This window comes from Trachinotus anak, unplaced genomic scaffold, assembly GCF_046630095.1.
Source record: "Trachinotus anak isolate AG129_WGS33_773 ecotype Australia unplaced genomic scaffold, CSIRO_AGI_Tana_v1 ptg000014l, whole genome shotgun sequence".
In the NCBI taxonomy this organism is placed as follows: domain Eukaryota; kingdom Metazoa; phylum Chordata; class Actinopteri; order Carangiformes; family Carangidae; genus Trachinotus; species Trachinotus anak.
This window is the reverse complement of record NW_027273865.1, coordinates 19,805,440-19,818,787: the sequence shown is the minus strand read 5'-3', so window position 1 is coordinate 19,818,787 and position 13,348 is coordinate 19,805,440. Positions and strand designations below refer to the sequence as shown.

General features: G+C 42.4%; 1 protein-coding gene across 1 annotated transcript in view; it reads right to left on the bottom strand.

Moving 5' to 3' along the window:
• Window positions 1-9,535, bottom strand: part of lekr1 (Leucine-, glutamate- and lysine-rich protein 1) — a 100,944-nt gene extending 91,409 nt beyond the window's left edge. Inside the window, exons 1-2 of the mRNA XM_071496736.1 lie at window positions 9,352-9,535; window positions 5,876-5,967 (exon numbers count right to left, since the gene is read on the bottom strand). Coding sequence (XP_071352837.1) covers window positions 5,876-5,915 — 40 coding nt within the window. The 5' untranslated portion in view covers window positions 5,916-5,967; window positions 9,352-9,535. The remainder of the gene's footprint in view (window positions 1-5,875; window positions 5,968-9,351) is intronic.
• Window positions 9,536-13,348: the final 3,813 nt, after the last annotated feature.

Sequence of the window (13,348 nt, the reverse complement as noted above, 5' to 3'; positions counted from 1 at the left end):
GAGGAGACCAAGTAAAAGTTAAAAAAAAAAAAAAAAACAGAGCTAGTGTAGTGTCTAGTCCAAAGAAGACGAAGAAAAATCAGAGTTTCAGTATGGAAATTATATCAAAGCAAAACACTAGAAAAGATACAATGAAGTCTGCTATTGTGGTGATGTTGAGCACGAGAGCGTTGGTGGGAAAGTGTATTGACATGGGTCTGTGGTGGCTCTCTAACCTGTCAAAAAGCAAACTGGTTCTGAGTAGGTTGGCAAGTTGAACCAACTCCGAACTGGCACTAGCTCCAGCCCAGAATTAGCACTAGGTTCCTTGGTGGAAAAGGCGTAACAGTGAGTCACACAGATGGATCACTGTTTACAGGCACTGACATTTGCACAACATGAATTATCTTCATTTGTGACGGGAGGTACAACATAATGTGCTTGCACTCACCAACAGTCAGCATCTCAAGGGAATGTATAGAAGAAACCAGGTAAAAACACCAGTTATCCTGGTTAGTTTTTGCAAGACTTGACACAGTGGGCTTTTGTGTCTTATAGATAACAAGATGGGATGGAGAATTCAATTCTAAATATTTGTCCATAAATAATTCAAGAGTGTGTGAGGTGTGTGTATGTGCAACGTGGTGTGTGAGCTTTAGTGGAGGTGGGGAGAAAGGAACAGGATGCACAGCCCTTGAGGAATGTGTACAGTCTGGTGGCGCCCCCCCCCCCCCAAAACCACCTCCCCGGGGCAGCAATATAATGTTATTATAATAATATATATATAATATATAATGTTAGCTAATCTGAAGCTCTTGTGCTGAGCAGGTTCTCATCATCATGTCGCAAGCACTGGGATGTTCATGAGAAAAATGTGTTAAAGATTCATCTGTTCAGAGCAGGATGCTCTGAGGTCAGATTTTCTGGTCATCGGTGGAAAGTTTTCACAATGACATGTGGAGAAACAACACATGTAGTCACCTAGTAACACACATGCCTACAACCTGTGCTTCCCAGCAACTCCCTTTACCAAACAGTCATTAGAAGATTGTTGTTCTGTAAGTCAGTCGGTAATTTTACCTATAAAAAAAAAAAAAAAAATGCAGCCCATTACACTATCGGATATATACATGAAAGATGAGTCACTTTGGCTCCAAATTGCAGCGTAAGGTACAGAGTTTGCAGGGCTGACTGCACAGGGCTGGAATGCAGGCCTGCTGTGGCTAGTTAGCCAGCCAGAGCTAAGCAGCATGCAGCACAGTAAATAAAGTGCAGTCTGTGCTGTTCTGTTACATGGCCTGTTCTCTTCTGGTCTCCAGGATAATCAGGACGAATGGAGAGCAGCTGTTTTTTTTTAGGGGGGCGGAAGTGGTGGGGATGAAGGGAAGGGCACGGAAGAGAAGGGGGTGTGCGAGGGTGGAATAGAGGAGGCAGAGGTTTTAAATGGGAATAGAATGTGGATGAGATGAATGGAAAGGGAACACGCCTGAGGCTATGTGTAAAAAAAAAAAAGAAAAAAAAAGATATGGCCTGATATATAGGAGCTGCAGGGATATAGGAGGTGAAAGTGCAGGTGCAACGCAAAAGACATATTTAGAAGACAGACGGATATTGTGTCTGTTAAAGAGACTTCCTCTTTTAGGGGTTCTTCAGGAGGAGGACAGGCGACAGAGTGTGACACAAAGGTCAGTACAGCCATCCTTGAAGTCGTGATTTGGCCCCCCTCCCCCCCGAGATTCCCGGGTATGTGACTCATGCTACGGCAGCGAGACGTGACGTACAGCACTAAACTGTGGCATCACCTGCTTTCAGTTGTTGCACGATTGCAAGAGAGGGTGATAATGGGATCATGTGTTCTGTCTCCATCTTTCTGTCTCTTTCATGCTCCCTTCTAAGGCAACCTTTTTTTTTTTTTTTTTTAAATGTCCCAGATCCCAAAGGCCCCTTCTCTTCCCTCTGCCCGTCACCAGTCTCTTTCATTCTCATCCTCCTTCCTTTAATTTGCCTGGCTATCTCAGTCTACAGATCTCTCTCTTGCTGCCTGGGTGACTGCCGTCCCACACAGGGAGGGAAGGGACAGCAGCAGCAGAGGAGACTGAGGGGTGGAAAGAGGGGAGGAAAAAAAAAAGTGGTGCAGAGGAGGGAGGGAGGGAGGGATGAGTTTCACAAACGTGCCACCAGGCTGCACACATTCCTCAAGGGCTGTGCATCCTGTTCTCTTGTCCCCACCTCCACCAAGGCTCACACACCACGCTGCACGTACGCATGCCTCACACACTCTGAAACCCGTACCCCCCTCAGCCCCCCCTCCTCCTCCCACAATGGTGCCCACTCTTCCTCCAGCATACTCCCTATAGGACAGGAAATGGTGACTCTTTCTTTCTTTCTTCCTCACTCTGTTTTCCTTACTCTTTCTTCGTGTTCATTATTGTTTTCTTTCGCACACTGCTTCCTGCACCACAGCCACCACACATCTTTGTTTTTACCAGGGAGAGCTTTTTTCCATTTTGCCTGGATGATGGGGAAACATTGGTGGGATGGTGTCTAATACCTGGGACTTTTATGAGTCTTTTAATGTGAAATGGTTGTAAGATGACAGCCACAAAGTGACAATCTCTTCACTTTTTTGCTTAATTTATCACCTCATGGTTTACTACTGAGGGTATACACACTCTAACAGTTCAGATTATTGTTTATCATTTTTACTCAGTTTTTTTAAATATGAATTAATGAATCAAAGGAAATGTGAGTTGCATCAAATGGACCCCAACTTTCTACTAGTAATTCTGTCCTGATTTTTTAACATGAGTGAAGCATATGTTTGGGCTTCAGCAGACGTGTATATTTCCCTCCTAAATCAGTGTCTTGGTTACTCTGGATTATCCACAGAACTTGAAACCACTTCCAGTGAAAATTGTTTACAGTGAGATCCGTGGATTACCCAGAGTAAAAGGGATTTTTTGGAAGGACATGTTGCGGTTGAGTAGTTTTTTTGTTTCTTATTCTGTGGCTGTGAGCACGAGTGATGAAACTTCATTCACCTCCATAGTATTGGATGGTGGAGGTAGACACTCAGAAACAGATATGTAAAAAATCTTTACAAAGAAGTGGATTTTTTTTTATTATTATTTGTCATTCAAATTTGTTTCAGTTGCATGTGCAAATGATGAATCTACTGTATCTAATCATAGAAAAGACTGTACTCAGTTATTTCAACCAAATAGAAAATAATTTGCCGTGGTTAACCTCCAGCACAAGGAAGCTCTTGTGTAGCAGAATTTTTTAAGTGTGGCTCAGGAGGTAGAGCAGGTCTGTGGTTCAATCCTCAGCTCCTCCTGCACAAACAGTATCAGTCAAATGTTTGGACACGCCTTCTTATTCAATGGTTTTTCTTTGTTTTTGTTTTTTTTTTATCATTTTCTACATTGTAGATTAATACTGAAGACATAAACTATGAATGAACACATATGGAATTGTGTAGTAAACAAAAAAAGTGTTAAACAAACCAGAATATGTTTTATATTTTAGATTCTTCAAAGTAGCCACCTTTTGCTTTGAAGACAGCTTTGCACACTCTTGGCATTCTCACAATCAGCTTCATGCGGTCGTCACCTGGAATGGTTTTCCAACAGTCTTGAAGGAGTTCCCAGAGGCGCTGAGCGCTTGTTGGCTGCTTTGCCTTCACTCTGCGGTCCAACTCCTCGCAAACCATCTCAATTGGGTTTAGATCGGGTGATTGTGGAGGCCAGGTCATCTGACACAGCACTCCACCACTCTCCTTTTTGGTCAAATAGCCCTTACCTAGCTTGGAGGTGTGTTTGGGGTCATTGTCCTGTTGAAAAACAGATGATGGTCCCACTAAGTGCAAACTAGATGGGATGGCATGTTGCTGCAGAATGCTGTGGTAGCCATGCTGGTTAAGTGTGCCTTTAATTTAGAATAAAACACAGTCACCAGCAAAGCACCCCCCACACCATCACACCTCCTCCTCCATGCTTCACGGTGGGAACCACATATGTAGAAACCATCCGCTCACCTTTTCTGTATCTCACAAAGACATGGTGGGTGGAACCAAAAATCTCAAATTTGGACTCATCAGACCAAAGTACAGATTTCCACTGGCCTAATGTCCATTCCTTGTGTTTCTTGGCCCAAGCAATTCTCTTCTTCTTGTTGTTCTTCCTCAGTAGTGGCTTCTTTGCCGCAATTCGACCATGAAGGCCTGATTCGCACGGTCTCCTCTGAAATGTTGAGATGTGTCTGCTACTTGAAGTCTGTGTAGCCTTCATGTAGAACAGTAGTTGAATAGGGCTATTCACTGTATAGAACTGTGTACCAACCCTGCCTCTGCACAAAACATCTGATGGTCTCATGAAGCTGATTGTGAGAATGCCAAGAGTGTGCAAAGCTGTCATCAAAGCAAAAGGTGGCTACTTTGAAGAATCTAAAATATAAAACATATTCTGGTTTGTTTAACACTTTTTTGTTTACTACACAATTCCATGTGTTCATTCATAGTTTATGTCTTCAGTATTAATCTACAATGTAGAAAATGATAAAAAAAAACAAAAACAAAAACAAAGAAAACCCATTGAATAAGAAGGTGTGTCCAAACTTTTGACTGGTACTGTATGTTGAAGTGTCTCTGTCAAGATACTACACCACAAATTGCCCCCTGATGGCTGTGCCATCGCTAAGTGTATGTATGTGTGTGTGTGTGTGTACATGTGGCTTGTAGTATAAAGCGCTTTCAGTGGTTGATAAGACTAGAAAAGTGCAATATAAGTGCAGTCCTACCATTTCAGTGCAATTAACTACACACTAATAATAACCACTATTATTTGATACATGAACTTCACTAATAACAACATATGGTTGTTCAAATGGTGATTTTGGACAATGAATTTCTAGTCAGATGATCGTAATCTGCTTTTTAACAGTAATCAGACTGTTTAGCACCTACACCTTTTGTTTATTTTCTTTGGAGAGTGAATTTGGACAGCATGACTTAAAAAAGATCCTGTTCAAAACCCTGAATATACTTTCCATTAAAGGAACAAAAAGCTACCTTCCAAAGAACACAGAGTTCTTTTCCCGTGACATATAGACCTGTTACTTGTTGTTGCATTTCAAAATTAAGTACACAGAGTTTACATGCAATTAAATGTGCTTTGTAAATAAAATCACCGGTGTGGACACCGTGGTTCTTCCATGGAGCACAGGAGCTTCTGTTCCATTCAGGGACAAGAATAGGCTCTAACACATTTAGACTTGGATGGAGGAACAAGACATACAAGTTCATTTATCATGTCGGGAGCGGCCAGACACATTTTGAGTCCCAGCCCATTATATTAAGAAACACTGCGGTACAGAACGTGAAAGCAGGATGGGTGCGCTGATTCATAACCAGCTGTCATTTGGCAATAGCTGGAATTTAGTCACTGTGTACTCTAATTGTTTGAGGTGTACACATGTCTGAGTAAACAAGGGGTGGAGGATGTTTTTAATGTTCTGGGTGTGAGAGATGCAAAACCAAGTGTCTATGCAAACTAGATTGGCCATGCACTGAAAAAGACTGAGTAATGATAAGACCGAGTGATTTCTAAAAAGCCTGTGTGTGTGTGTGTGTGTGTGTGTGTGTGTGTGTGTGTGTGTGTGTGTGTGTGTGTGTGTGTGTGTGTGTGTGTGTGTGTGTGTGCGCGCGCATGTGAGCATGTGTGTATTAGCTATAATCCTTGAGGCCTTAGGGAGGTGCACACACATTCAGCCTTTTCCTGTTGCTTCCCATTAATTCCACCTGTATACACTGGGAATGAGCCCCTGCTGGCCCTCACCCTTCCTGCCTCCTCCCTCCTTCCACTCCTCCCTGCCTCTAAATCCCCAGATGTAGGCTTACCGAACACCCAGAGAGACCCGGCTGCTCTCCTCTGCTGCATGCTGTTCTTCACTGCCCATTGTGTCCTCAGCCACAGCTCCACATATCACGGTCTGAATGGACAGGATGAGCATATTTATTCAAATCAACATTTGAATGGCCATTTCGCTGGAACACGTAAGACAGCTACCACATGGCTGCTGAACTTCTGATAATGTTGCCATGGGAATGAGCACTGGGAGAGCGCACGAGGCTCACAGAGCTGAGGTGTTGCCAGCTGTGCTGGACATTTGCATAGTGTGTGCCTGTTTGCCTTGCGCACACATACATACACGCACACTCAAGGAAACAGTGACATAATGCTCATCTAAATGGCAGCCAGGACTGGGAGGGTCATATTTTCCATCACAGGTGTGGTGTAATTTTAAACATAACTCAATCACCAATGTGGTCTGATTACTCTCAGCTTCTTTCACTTGAGCCTGGCTCACCTGGCAGGTGAGATCATGCCCTTTCAGCAGCTACAGAAAAGTATAGCCCTTTATGCTGAAATATCTACCCTCATTTGATAATGACGATTATGCTGTCTATTTTAACATGTAGTGTGAGAATTTTCTTTGTGAAAGTGCCTTTTAAAGTCGCTCTAAACCGGTTCCACGTAACATCATTCATTAGATATAATCCAGCGAGCACAAAATAGATAATACCTGCTCATTGTGTTACCCAACACACAAAACGGATACTGATGCCTAATATGGTGATGGCCTAAAAGAAGAATGAGGGTGAGATTTGATATGTTATTACTGACATTACCTAAATTCAAATCCCTTTGAATCTCAGGCTGCTGATTTATGACTCTGTTCACCAGACAACACAGGCATGAGTGTTAGATTTATTGAGATCAAAAGTGTATAGTCATGGTATGAAAGTGATATCAGGTTCCTAGTTTTTCAGAGTGGTTGAAAGAAATGTCACACCTTCCCTGTGAGGGAAATGTGGGGAAATTGATGGTGTTTTCGCTGCTGACTAATAGGTGAGTGGGCAGGTGTGGTCCTCCTACTGCACATTACAACATTTTTGAAAATATGAAAAAATAACAATTAAAAAAGGAATATATAAAAATGATGACTAGAAAATGAGTCATAACCATGTAAGAGGAACTTTCCAGATGAGTGGGAAATGAGATTGGGTTCACATTGGGCACATGAACTGGTGAATAATTGAGTTTGGACAAACAAGCTGTTTTTTTTTGCTGCTCTCTCACGTCTGAGCCATCACTGACTGTGAGAGGGGATCATGATGTTTTAACATGTGCTTGTTAAGCCTCAATTATTAAGGCAGGATCCACAGCACTGTGGCACGGCTAACCTTTTGAACTCAGCACAGACGAGCTCGCTTTGCATGCACACTGGTATACATGCGCCTGCATGCACGCACGCTCCATATGGCCCAATTAACCTTTTGAACTTCAAACAGACGCACAGACAGACGGATGCACATTAACATACATAGATATAAACACATAAACATATATCCTCAGACTTCTACACGCAACCTTGTGTGAGTGCGTTGACGGATACTAAATGAGCTCTTGATTAGAAGCCATCTTTCCTGTCTTTCTTCCTTGAAAGGCCACATTATACATGGTTCGATTGGAGAGAGCAGAGGCTACCTGATTCTCACGCATTTGAATAAGAGTGCACTGCTAGAGGGAGAAAGGAATGCTGTGTTCATGGGAGTGGCAAAAACCTTCTATGCTTTTAGTTGCCTCTTAAAGGTATCCTGGTTTATCAAACAGCCCTTTCATTGTATACCATATGTACATAGAGCAGAGTTGTCTCAGAATTATTTAACTTTAAAAAAAGAAATCCCATCCCATTACATCTAGAGAGTCACAAAAACATTTCATAACAACACACACTGAATGTTCTTCCTCTGAAATATGTTACAGATACATGTTCTATCTAGTTCCCATTGATTTAAAATGGGTGCTTGAGATTGAAATGGGTGATGTATACTGTATGTCTGACCCATTGCTTTCAGTGAAATAAAGCACAGCGTCCCACATACATAGGCCTATTAAGGAACCCTTTTCCACCCAAAGCTAACATGTTAGTGGTAACTGCATGTTTAAACTCCCTTCTTAGTAATGGAATAATACAAGGCACAACAAATGTTGCAACATGGAAATTTCACATTTAACAAGTATTCCAGTCATAGTACAATATGGCTGAGGAACACAGTGTTGCAGAGACATTGTAAACACTGCTTACAGCAGAGAGGGCTACTTGCTATTATTATAATGAACAAACAAAAGAGTGTAGGGTCTAGAAGCATAGGGTTTTGAAAAGTTACTAGCAATCAGATTACCCTGCTAGTGTTTTTTTCCCACTTAATCCTCACAATCTGTCCATACTCTATACTGTAAGCAATGACTATGAAGCCCTGACTTTTAGTCACTGGTGGACTTAACCAGGCCCGTAAACCTGGACACCAAGAACCCTTCAGTAGGTTTAACACTACAGATGTCTCCCAGCTCTCCAAAAGGATTAGTTCACTTTAATTTGAAACTTTCCACCTGCTTGGGCTCCTAAAAGGCCTGTTCCTGAAGTCTCTTTGTCTCTCCCTGCCTCCTCCTCATCTCCGTCTCCTGTCCCCCTCCCTGCCAGACTCAAGTCCTCTGAACCACAATTAGATAAACAGGAGATGACAGCAGGACTGGTGGAGCACAGCCAGAGAGATAGATGATGATAAAAGAGAGAGAGAGAGACAGAGAGAGAGAGGGAGATGGAGGGAGATGGAGTTGGACACACAAAATGAGACAAAGGGCCTTAATTTTGTATCTACTCAGATCAGGCAAAGTGATGGGCTGAAGATCTACGTTTTTTTTGGGAGGGGGTTATGTTGTTATGTTTTTTACATCTGCACATATTTGGTATTTTCAAGCCTCATCATGACATTTCTTGCCACAATCTGGGTGGGGAAAACACCAGAGGGAACTATCAAAAACACTCCGGTGTCTCAAATGGAATTTTGGTATCATTATAGCGTCCTCACATGCCAAGTCATGGCACAGGTACTGCTGTTACCTACTACTCTCTGTGGTCTCAGGTGGCAAAAAACAAGATGTAGACCTTGTCTAAGGCCTTTGGGACAATTTCAGTTCCATCTTCAGTATTCACAACAGTAAGTTCCACTGTGATGAACATAGTGTGTATCTCTTTGGCTTGTTTTCTGTCAGGTTGCTCTACCACCTTTTAAAAAATAAAACCTGCTTGCTGGAGGGAAATACCACTCTATACTGCACAGTTCCATTTCCTGCATCTTTTACAGCATTAAGGGGAAGTAATAAAATGGCAGAAAGAAATGAGAGCACAAAATTAACTGCTGGAGATAATTAGAAAGTCATACACCAAGGCTGCAGGAACAGTAAAATGAGCCACTGGATGGTCAGAAACAGTTTGTTAGACACAGTTTACAAACTCTCTCTCACTTACCTGTGACAGCGTGCACACACACGTGCACAACCAGCTTCTTTCCGTGGTCATGCAAAACGGTGTCTAAAGCTCAGCCTCAGGCAGGGTCTTAAAGGTCACGATCCCTATGCCGCTTTAAAAGGTCGCGCAAAGTTCATGACACAAGCCTGACCATATTTGGCTGCTGACTTTCTTAAAGGCTTAGAGCTGAAATTTGAAATGATAGAGAGGGAGGGAGAAAAAAACAGCAACTGGAATGTTCATTGGTTGCAGCTGGGCATCGTTGGAGCAATATGGAACTAGGCTTAATGCAGGGAGTGTGTGTGTGTGTGTGTGTGTGTGTGTGTGTGTGTGTGTGTCTGTGTAGGTCTGTTTGCATGCATATGTCATATGTGCATGCAAGTCAGTGTGTTTATTACAACATGCGTGTGAGAGAAGAGGAACGAGATATTTGGTTAATACCGACCAAGGCTTAGATATTTCCAGATACATGTGTCTGTGTGAGTGTGTGTGAGAAAAATAAACACAGCTCTAGCGTGCATGCGTGTCTGCATGCATGCCGGCATGTGCATGAGTGACAGAGATATTAGAGCAATATGAAAAAGCTTAAGCCGGAAGTATGGGGCTACAGTATGAAAACTGTGTGGACCAGAGAGGCAGAGAGGAACCAATCAGAGCAAGATGAGCAAATCTGAGAAGCAACTCATTTTGAAATATAATCACCGCAAAATATTAAAATGAAATTTAAATACCAGTGAATTCTGAGAAATTAAATATTTTACTTTGAAAAAGCAGCTGTGCTGATATACCTATTTTGATTTCCTCTCTTTAAAATTTTCAGTCTGTAACGTAAAGTTGTGCAGTTTCAAAAACTTGTTTCTGAAATTTAAGACTTTCAGATGAAAAATTCAAACTTAGGCCTCCACGATACAAGGGATAATCAAGTTAATTACGTGATACCAGCTCATTTAAAGTGACATTTTAAACTAGATTTTCATTTTCGGTAAATACATACATTTAGAAGTGAAATTGAATCTGTGAATCTGTGTAGTTGGACACAGAGGTTACATCTGTCTGAGTTCCTCTTCTCATGTGGAGAAAGAAAGTGTCTGCTTGGTTCCACAGTGTGCAGCAGATTGACGCAGGTAATGTTCTGCTGCTTTTCTTGGTAACAGCGTCGTTTGTTAGAAGCTAAACATCTCTAAAACAAGTTTATTACAATCTCTGATTGACAAATCAGCAAAGACAGTTTTGCACACGCTCAATCATTGCAAAACTGCGTGTTACAAATCAGTGTGGAGTATTTAACTGTCTCATATCTCTACAAAGAAAACCCCCTTTTTTACACTGAATAATTTAGATTGGAAAGTTTAATAAGCTTGATTCAAACTGATGTGTGTGCATATGTTTGTGTGTGTTTGTGTGTGTGTGTGTGTGTGTGAGTGCCTTTTGAACCTAATGGACAATGAGACCCAAATGAATTATAAATCGATCCAAAATGATTTGGATCTGTTTAAGAAGCCTGCTCTCTATTTAGAGACTTGCTTCAGATGTGGAAGCAGCAGCATGAGATGTAAAAACACACATATGGTTGCAATGGGGCTGCATCGAACATCACACACAGTAATCATAACTCCTTTGAATAATAATACAAAGTTCTGTCATTGCACTTATGAAGGCAGAACTTTATCTTTCTCTGCCACACACAGACACAGTCCATCCCTCTTTGTTATTGTTTTATTTTTTTTTATCTCCTTCCCGTGCTTCCCTTGTCTCTCTCATCTCTTCACTCCACATCTTCTCCCACTCTCTTCCTCCTCTCTTGCCCCTCCTCTTCTAACCTCGGCCAGCAGGTCTACAAAGTAGTGCTCTCTGTGTGCCAGCAGGAATTCCTGGAGGGCAGTCAGGCAAACAAACCCAACCAGTGCCCGCTGCATGACTCAGAGAGAGACAGAGACCGAGAGAGAGAGGGAGCGAGAGAAGAGGGCAGAATCATTAAGATGAGAGGGTAAAAGGATTTTAAGCTGTTAAGAGCTGATGAGAGAGGGCAGGTTGGAAAAGAAAAAAAAAGTGGGAAAGAGAATGAAAGGCTGTAGGAGAGATTAACAGGGGGAAGCTAGCAGAGAGAGATGGGGGCAAACAGAGGGCAACCTGCGCGATCTTGCATGCACACGAGAAGAGCAGACAGGCACGCAGCTCAGCAAGGAGGCACGAAGAGAGCAAAACACCCCCCCCCCCCCCCCCCCCCCCCCATCTCGCTATCCAACTCTATCTCCCCCCTCCCTTCCCTCTATCGCCCTCCCCTCCTCTGCCAAAAAGCGAGGCTCAGCACAGCACTCCAGCACGACACAGTGACCCAAGGCCGAGCAGAGAGCAGGGCTGAGGGATGCACTAGCAGAGAGAAGAGGGAAACAGGAGTGAAGTGTAGCACAGAAACATGTGCTGATGGGTGAAGATAAATCAGATACTTACATATGGGCTGTAAAACAAAAACAACTTTGGGGACTGATTGCTGGAGATGTACTGTTATAATTCATTATTTGGTTTATGGTATTTCAACATATACAGTCTACAGATACTGGAATCAGCTTATCAGCCTGTGGTTAGAGAAATACTTTACCAACGTGTGACTTTGTGCAGTGACTTCTTGTTGTCACTCTGAGGCTGCAAGGCAAAAAACTGAGACACGAGGAAGTCACTGCACCTGGCCAAGAAATAGCCTGACTCACAACGCCCCCGTAAAACCACAGATTTTCATTTTTACACTTCTGTTTTTGTGCAGATTAAACAAACATGTTAATTAGTGAGCCTTACAGGTGCTTTGTGGTGTTTGTGGATTCTGTAATCTTTAGACAGAGCCAGGCCAATTGTTTCTCCTGGTTTCTAGTGTCGGTGGTAAGGTAAGCTCACAGTTGCAGGCTGTAGCTTCATTTTTATATATTTATAGATATGAGAGAGGTATCGATCTCCTTATGTAAATATAAGCTGGAAAGTGAAAAATGTGAATTTTCCAAAATGTCAAACCATTCCATTAACCCTCAAATTTACAAAAAAAAGAAAAGAAAAGAAAATAGTGGTAGCTATGGCTCCGGAAACAAATAAAACCTGCGAAAGAAAACAAGGCTGAGGGAGAGAAAGGAAAGCTAGATAAAAGGATTAGGCATAGACAGACAACAGATGAAGTGAAAGATACGACAGGAGGGAGAAGTTAGTCTGAGAAATGAGAAGTGAGTGAGCTGCACAGGAGGAGGAGGAGGGAGGTGGTGAGGTCTGCTTTTTGCCCCATACGAGCTGTCTCTGGGCTGGGATAGACGGCTACCTCCGCCAGCCTCCCTCTGGACTTTATTAGACATGGTGCTCAGATAATACACTGCTGGGGTTGGCGGGGAGGGGGAGGGGGGTTGAGCATGAGAGAATTTGTTTCCAATTTCAGTACCATTTGTCCAAGACAAGAAGAAATAATCAGGTGAACTAAACGAATATCATCTAGCTCTTGTTGAGACCAGTGCTGCAGTCAATGGCATATGGACGACAGTTATGAAGGACTTCCTTTTTCACTGCATATTGTAGTGGCCACGAGTTCTGCAAAACAATAGTTCAACATTTTGAGCAATACTCTTATTCACAGAAGTGTAAAAAGGGAAATTCTTTGTTGTTTCTTGGACACAGCTAGTTTCTGGTGAGGCTGTCTGTTGACTGAAAATAGTTTTGCACAAATCTGCCTGCAAAATCCATTGTGCAACTCTGCTGTTTTTGTATGGATATGGCATGTTAATCAGTGATCTTAAGCGGTGCTGGTAGGGGGATTTTCTTACCTATGGACAGGCTAGCTGTTTCCCTCTGTTTCCATTCCTTATGCTAAGCTAACCATCCTCTGCCAATAGCTTAATGTTTCCCATACAGACCCCTTTTTGTTCTTAGATGCACAATTGGGATTGCAGTAGCTGCTTTTGTGCATTCTCTATTGAATAAAGTCTATATTATGCTCATTTTTTGACCTAGTTAAAGCTCCTCCCAC